The sequence below is a fragment of the Naegleria gruberi genome (assembly GCF_000004985.1).
Source record: "Naegleria gruberi genomic scaffold NAEGRscaffold_207, whole genome shotgun sequence".
NCBI classification, from domain to species: domain Eukaryota; phylum Heterolobosea; class Eutetramitea; order Acrasida; family Naegleriidae; genus Naegleria; species Naegleria gruberi.
In genome coordinates, this window is record NW_003163132.1 from 1 (window position 1) to 9,185 (window position 9,185).

Sequence of the window (9,185 nt, forward strand, 5' to 3'; positions counted from 1 at the left end):
TTTCATTTAAATTTAAATTATCAATTACACTTAAATTTCTTAAATGTAAATAATTTCTAGTTTCATTTAACATTTGTTCTAAATCTTTTCTTTCCTTTTTAAATTTAATAAATTCATTTTCATATTTAAAAATTAAATTTTCAATTTCATTTAAAATATTTAAAATATTTAATTCAATATTTAATGAAATATAAATATTATTTAATTTTTCATCATATTTAATTTCATTATTATTATTATTTAAAATAATTATATTTAATTCTTTATTATTAAAAATATAATTAGAATTTAAAAATAAATTTAAAATATTTAAATATTTATCATTATGAATTAAATCATCATTTGAACATGTAATTTGATTTATATTTAATTTTTGTGAAATTAATTTTTCTAAATTTATAATATTTAAATAATGTTTTTCATAATTTTTAATTTTAATAATTTCCTCTTTTGGTAAATTAATTAAAAAATCAAACCAAATTTTAGGAGATTCATTTGGATTAAAATTAATATATCCTAATTTATTTATACCTGTATTTCCATTTCCAAATTTAATTTCAATTTCTTGATTTAATATTTTTCTAATTAATAATATTTCATATGGATATTCTATTTTTAGTAAATTAATTTCATGTTTAATCATTTCTTTTTTTCCCCAATTAGAAGTATCAACTCCATATTTAGTATTTAAATAATTTGTAAATTTTATAATTATTTGATATTGTTTTTCAAATGAATTATCATAAATATTAAATCTAATTGATTTACTATTTATATATTCATTAATTTTATTTCTAATTAAGGAAGTTAATATTTCAAATCTACGAATATATAATATTTCAAAATCTAAATTTTTATTTTTAGAATATTCATTTATTTTATTTATAATTATAAATGGATTATTATTTGAAATATTATCATCATTAAAATTATTATTATTAAAATTATTATTAAAATTATTAAAATTATTTAATTTTTTAAAATTTTTAAAATAATATTCATTTAATTTATTTATATTTTCATTTTCATTATATTCTAATAAATTTAATAATAAATTTAAATTAAAAATAAAACAATCTAATTGTTGATTTGTAGATAATTTAATATTTAAAGGTAAACCATATAAAGTAATTTCAAATGGTTTTTCAATATTTTTTTTATAAAATTTAAAATTATAAATATTAAATTGTTTTTCATAATTATTTAAATTATTATTTAAATAACCTTTATATTCATCTAAAAATGTTTGAAATATTGTTAATGATTTTGAATTTACTTTTTTAATTTCTTCATTTATAAATAAATCTGGATGTGTTAATTTATATAATTTCCTTATTTGTTTTTTAATTTCTATACTTGATTCAATTGATTGATTTGATTGATTCGATTGATTATTAGAATGATTATTAGAATGATGATTATATTCATGTTGATTAGATTGATTAAATGATTGATAATGATAATATTTAATATTATAAATATTATAAATATTATTAACATGATGATGAGAGTGAGAAGGATAATTTATTAGACAATTCGGAATGAATAAAGATTTTATCATTATTTTACTATTAGAATGATGATGATGATAGAATGTACAAGTATTAATTCTACCAACAACTCTAAAAATATTGCCACCATTGTTATTGACAATGTGGGTGTGTTGATAAAATGATTGTTTAAATCTTTTCATTTTTTTTTAAAAATAAATTGAAATTCAACTCAACCACTAGATGATTAAATTGTCAATTAGTTGTTTGGTTGGATGTTTAAAATGATAAGAACGATAGTGCTTCAAGAATCCATTCAAACATCCAACCCTCTAAACATTTCACAAACCAATGACCAAATTCTGTGTTTGATTAATAGTACATTGAGAACCTTCACAGATAACGTTGGAACGGTTGAAGATATAATCTATTATTGAAGCCAATGACTTTTTGGTTCATTCCAATAATGAGTGATTCAGTATGAATATCAGGGATATTTGTTGAATCAATGGACAACAATTCAATGATCGTTGTGAATCGAAATGGTCATCTTAGGCAAGCCAGCAGCTCCAACTTGGAATGATCATTCCATAGCTTCCAAAGAATCCAACCCATACCAACTGATGATTTCCAGGCTTCCTCTATAGATTTGAAAAGATTGAGTGGGATCACAAATTGTTTGATGTGGAAACATCTACTCACAAATTTAGGAACAATCATGTTCAGCTTAGCAACATGATTAATCATATCTATGCTTGAAATTAGGCTTTCATCAACGTTTGTAATTGTACTTATTCAATAGTATAACATACATTAATTCATGGTGTTTCATTGACGTACGCTAAGCGCTGCTATATCTTATTCATGGAATTACATATTATTGCAGCACATTGTGATAACGATAAATACGAACGGGTTAGTTATCACAATGTGCTCTCTACATTTAGTACTACGTAATTATATGATATTTCTTGTGTACTTACGTTAATACAATTACTTGGAGTCAATTATCAATGTAGTTTGTGAGTATTTATTAACTTGCAATTAATGTGAGAAATATATTTACAACAGAATAACGAGAACATCAATCAATATGCATGAACTTCAGAATTCCATCGTTACGAACCATCTATAAAATTCAACTCCAATCCAGAATATTTATTACCTGTGGCTATTCCAACACATAGACTATTTTAAGAGTCACCAAAACGTACCACTGAAAATCAATCACACTTGCTTCTTTTAAAGGCTTTTGGAAATTCTCGATTAGTTTAGTTTTCTTTGGAAGTAAATTTAAGCTAATATTTCAGAATTTGAGTTTTCCAATAGTAAGGTGAACAAGATAGATTTGCTGAACAATTTCGAAGGTGAAATTAATAGACGAAAGTTGGATTATCCTTGCATTCTCTCTGGGTTTTGCTCAATTGGCTTTTTTGGAATTGATTTTTCTTTTGTAAATTAGCATCTGGAAATACTGGCCACAAACTGTTGTGAGCTTGTAAAACGATAATCTCATTAAATTAGTAGTAATAAATAATTTATTAAACAAACATGAATAAAGAATCCCATAATCTCTGTAACCAATTCTTTTCTTTTGTTTGTACTAAATAAGTAGAATTTGAATGTGAATTACAAAATACTTTCCATAAAATTCCATTTTTAGATTTTGCAACACTTGTTAATTTTGTTGGTAATTTTCTATTTTCAAAATCACCTAATCCTAAATTACCATACTTGTTACAACCACTCATATAAAATTCTTGTTTTGAATTATTACTATTTTTAGATTGAGTTCCTATAAATATTGAATGACACATTCCACATTCTACATCTATTATTTTACTATTTAATGTTTCATTTTCAAAATATTCTACCATGTTAAATTCATATCTATTTTTAACATCTCCTAATCCTATAAATAAATAAAATAATAAATAATAAATAAATTAAATTAATAAATAAATTAAATAAAAAATTACCTAATTGACCATCTTCATTTTTACCAGTTGAAAAAACTTCACCATTTTCAGTAACAACAATGGTATGATCTAAACCACATGAAATAGCTCTAATAGTAGGTGATTCATCCATATATGGATAAGGATATCTAAAAATAGGTTTTTTAGGAGTGAATGAATATCTAATTGATTGACCCATTCCAATTTCACCATTTATATTAAAACCACACATAAATAATTTACCAGAATTTGATAAAAAAGCAGAATGACATGCACCTGTTGAAATATGTGAAATAAAATCACCTTCATAAGCCATATAATCAAAATAATCTAATCTAATAGGTTTACTTATATAGGAAAAATCTATTAATTCCCCTTTTGGATTTATATACACTTCATTTTTAACACGTTGTTCCATCACTTTAGGATCAATTCCTAATTGTCCAAATATATTTAATCCCTTTTTTTAATAAATATTATTATTATTAAAATATTATTATTAAATTAAATTAAAATATTATTAAAATATTAAATATTAAAATATTAATAAAATTATATAAAAACATACCATTATATAAATATGATGATCTCTTGTTAATATTATAGTATGAAAAGCACCACATGCAATAGATGCTACCTTTTCAGGTAATTCTATTTTAGTAAAATGATTTCTATATTTAATTTTCATAGATNAACCTAATTGACATATAAATAACCTTTATCAGTTGAAATAAATGTAAAATCTCTTCCACATACTACATTTGTAATAAAATCTTTATAATTTAATTCTTTTTCTAATTCTTTAATTTGAATTTCTAATTCTTTATTTCCATATTTAGTATTTTCATTTTTAATATTATTATTATTATTATTATTAAAATTATTATTATTATTAATAATAGGATTTAAAACATGATCAATATCAATATGAGTTGACATTTCAATTTTTTCCATATGTTGTTGATACATTTTTTTATCCATTTGTGGATTTAAATTTTGTAAAAAAGAAGAAACATTTCCAACACCAACTTGACCAAATTCATTCATTCCAATTCCATATAATTTACCTTTACTTGTTAATAAAAATGAATGTTTTTCACCTGATGATATTTGTTTAATTCTTTCATCTTTTTGTAATGGAATTGTATTGGAAAATGTTAATACATTTCTATTTATATTATCATGAAGAAATAATTGATAAAATTCATTATATCCACTTGAAAATAATCCTGTTTTATATGAAGATAACCATCTACTACTAGTCATTTATGTTATGTTGTGTTGTGTTATGATGTTGTGTTGTTGTTGTATTGTGTTATATTATTATTTATATAAAAGTAATTGATTATTATTGTTGAATGGATAATGATGGTGATGATGATTGTGTGGTGGTAGGAGAATAATGTTTTGTTTTTTTAAAAACAATAACACGGATTATTTACAAAATTAATATATTGGATGATGATTGTGTGTAGATAATGATGCAAAATCACAATATATTTACTACTACTGTCTCTGTTGGGTGATGAATTTTTTTATAATTATTTAATTGTTTATTATTATTTCTCATCACGGAATGAAATGATTCGGTGATTTAAAAGAATCCTCCCTTGTTCATTCTATCAGATCAGCATGTAATGATTAATATTTTGATTGTTTATTATTATTCATTTGAATTTAATCAAATGGAAATACTTGGTAATAGTAATACAGATTTTCATTGTTTTGATTGACAAAGTTAATCGTCACATCATTTCAGAACCCTGGTTTGCTTGATTTTCTAATTCAAGAGCTTTAGTGTAATCTTGAATGGCATTGTCAAAATCACCCATTGAATCAAAAGCACTTCCTCTGTTGAAATAAGCATTAGCATTTGTTGGGTCCAATTCAATTACTTTGGTAAAATCTTGAATGGATCGAGAATAATTCTTCAGTTTTTCATATGAAATTCCTCTATTATGGTAGGCATGAACATTCTTTGGATCAATCTTTATCACTCTATCATAATCAGCAATAGCCAACTCGTATTGAGATCTCTTAGCAAATGAATAACCTCTATTATTTAAAGTCTTGATATTATCAGGTTCAAATTGAAGAGTTGTTGTATAGTCCTTAATAGCCTCATCATATTTACCTAGTTTTCTATAGGAAAATCCTCTATCAATAAATGCTTGAGTATTGTTTGGATTCAATTCAACAGCTCTTGAATAATCAGCAACTGCCTTTTCATATTGACCCATATTCTTATAGGTTGTAGCTCTATTGATGTACATGGTTGGACTAGGAGTTGTCTCAAGTGAAATTACAGCTGTGAAATCATTAATAGCATCATCGTATTTTCCAATTCTATCATTTAATAACCCTCTTGAAATAAATGAAGGAATATTGTGAGAATCGAGTTTGATAGCTGTCGACCAATCCTTAATTGCTTCCTCAAACATTTCTGCCTTTTCAAAAGAGCTACCTCTGTTATGATAAGCATTGATATTCTTTGGATCAATACCCAAAGCCAAAGTGTAATCGTCGATAGCCTTCTTGAAATTAGAAATCTTGTCATAGCAAAATGCTCTATTATAATAGGCTTTAAAGTGCTTAGGGTTGATTTGAATTGCTTTAGTGTAATCTTGGATAGCTTTATCAAATTGTCCAATCTTACGATATGAAAATCCTCTATTATGGAAAAAGTCAGCATTACTTGGGTCAATATCTATAGCTTTGGAAAAGTTTTCAATTGCCTTACTATATTGTTGTAATCTATCATATGAAATACCTCTATTATAGTACGTGTATGAATTTCTTGGTTCAATATTCAATGCTATTGTGTAATTTTCAATAGCCTTTTGATATTGTCCCAATTTATCATATGAAAAACCTCTATTGAAATAGGCCTTGAAGTGTTTTGGATTCAATTCAATGGCTTTGGTATAGTCTCTGATAGCAGAAAGGAAATCTCCCTTTTTACGATGTGAGAATCCTCTAGAGTGATAGTAATCAGCATTCTTCACACTGACATTATCTTCTTGAGCATTACCTCCGCTCACTGTGCTGATGGAATCTTCTTGTACACTAGCAGCATCTTCTGTCGAGTTAAATTCATAATCATTATTATTCAAATCATCTTCATAGGTTGGTGAACTGTTAGCAACAGAGTTTCTACCACTACCTGCACTATTCAAACTAGCAAAGCTATTTGTTGAGGAGAAGGATTGAGATCTTGGCCTAATACTAACTGCAGGAGATACTGGATTTCCGATTGCATTATTACTAACACTATTCATTAGAATACTAGCACCCGATGGAGTAGTATTAATTGTTAAAGAGTTAGTACTCATTGTGCTATTATTCAAACTAGAAGGAATGTTTGAGAGTCCACTATTGAAAATGGATGAATCTCTCATCATACTTGCCTTAACATTTTCCTCTTTTTGCTTCATATATTCCTCAAAAGAGCTGTGACCCTCAGCGAGATATCTTGGAACTCTTCTTCTTCTCTTTGGAGATGATACTTGTTGACTCTTCTCTTGATCTCTTTCTAAGGCAAATTCATAATCAAGAATAGCAGCTTGGAAATTACCTCTTCTATTATGACAAGCTGCTTTGCTATAGCCAGCATTAACATGGTTCGGATCAATTCTCAATACACTTGAATAATCTTCCAAAGCCTTGTCTAACAATTCTATTTTCTCAAAACATTGTCCTCTATTAAAGTGGGCATTAACTAGTGAATTAGTAGTACCTCCTCCAATCAACATTTGATTTGAATTATTTAGAAATGATGCACTTGTTACACTCATCTTACTCGAATTACTAGTAGGACTATTACCACCTCCCATATGTAATATATCAATTATTGTTGAATAATCTTGAATAGCTCTATCATATTCATCCTTCTTAGTGTAGGATTGTGCTCTAGCTACAAGAGCCTTTACATTTGAAGGATCGGCAATTAACTATATAATCATCATCATTTAAAATTAATTCATCTCCAAATAATAATAATATTAATACAAACCTTCTTGGTACATGATTCAATAACCTTGTCCAAATTAACGTTCTTTCTATAGTAAAATGTTCGGTGGGGATGACTCTTTGCTTCGTCTTCCTTATCTAAAAAGTCTTTCCGCTTACATAGCGAACCCTTAGTCATTATATCATACAATGCATTTTCATCATCCTCCAAGTCTTTGGAATAATATTGCTCATAATTGAATGAAGCAGCAATATTGTTCGCATTCATGGATAAAGGCTTGTTGGATACTTTCATTTTTTTTGGCGCTGTTTTTTTACGTTATCAAAAAACATATAGAGAGCTGCTGAGAGAGTTACTAAGGCGACAATGTTTAAATCGTAACGGCCAAACATTTTAAAACCAAACAACGGAGGGACCAATTCCTCCACTGCTGTATATTGGATCAAATTACAAACAGTTACTTTTAGCGCCACACACAAGTGACTCTAATGGTGAGCTATTATCCACAAAACATCCAGATAATAACACGGGTGTTTAAATAGATGAAAGATTCTTTCTCTCAATAATATGACTAAAACAATAATTGAAAATACAATACAAGTACTAATGATTTATTTTCTTCCATTACCGCGCAGCATCACTACCAAACTAGGAAAGACTTCAAACAAGGCTAAAATAATTATTGAAGAGAATCAAAAAAAATGCAGCAAGATGATGAACAATCTTTAATTACTCCTTCATCTACTAGTGTTGCGCATTATGATAACCATCATCATAGTAATAGTAATAATAGTAGCAGTAGAATAGTAGATCATTATAGTAGTAAAAACTTTGATATTCAATCTCCTATTCGAATATTAATTGAAAAGGCTAGGAATGTTGGAATACAAATTAATGATGCTGATGTTGATGATTTATTTATAATACATAATGATGAACAAGATTTAATGAAGGCTTTAAAATTATTAATTTCATTAGATGTTATTCTGATAAGACAATCTAATAATAGTGATGATAATGATAACAATGATTCTGATAATAATGATTTAATTATTGATACTAAACTTGTAAAATTAATGGATGAGTTTCTTCCAAATTTACTTTCTGTTTCTAATTATAAAATTGAAATTTCATTTGAATATTCAAATTTACCAATAAGACAAGATGAAATTTCACCTCAACAATTATTTATCATTTCACATTTTATTAAGGAAATGGAAAGTTTTTTATCTAAATTTGGACCTAAAATATTTCAAAATCAATTAATTAATATTCCAACATTTTTAATAATGTATTTATATTATATTTCAAGTAATATTAAAAAATGTCATGAAAATGGTATTAATTGGAATTTACCAAATCAAGAACAATTACTAATTTTATCAATAATTACATTTTTATCAAATTATTTTAATTCTAGTGAACAATTTTTACCAAATTCAATTCAATTAATTAGAATTTTATATGAAATTAGTGAATTACCAATGAATTTTAATAATTATACAGAAATATATCAATTATTTAATAGATTAATAGAAATTTATACAAGTTTACAAAATAATAATAATATAAATAAAGAAATATTAAAACAAAATAATTTAATTAATTTATTAGAAAGAGATTTTAAACAAATAGAAGATTTACCTCTTAATATTAAAATTATACCTAAATTTAAATATTCATATGGAACTAGTATTATTGTAATTCAATTAAAATTATTAAATTTTATTAAAAATATTAAAAATAATGAAATGATTAAATTTATTC

General features: G+C 25.3%; 1 protein-coding gene across 1 annotated transcript; it reads right to left on the bottom strand.

Annotated features, from left to right (window-relative positions):
• Positions 1-2,863: 2,863 nt before the first annotated feature.
• On the bottom strand, positions 2,864-4,714 carry NAEGRDRAFT_76585 (uncharacterized protein; the record flags this gene model as incomplete). Its single annotated transcript, XM_002668453.1, has 5 exons — positions 2,864-3,001; positions 3,131-3,402; positions 3,470-3,908; positions 4,017-4,099; positions 4,165-4,714. The coding sequence occupies 5 exons, from the start codon at positions 4,712-4,714 to the stop codon at positions 2,864-2,866; spliced, it is 1,482 nt and encodes a 493-aa protein (XP_002668499.1).
• Positions 4,715-9,185: the final 4,471 nt, after the last annotated feature.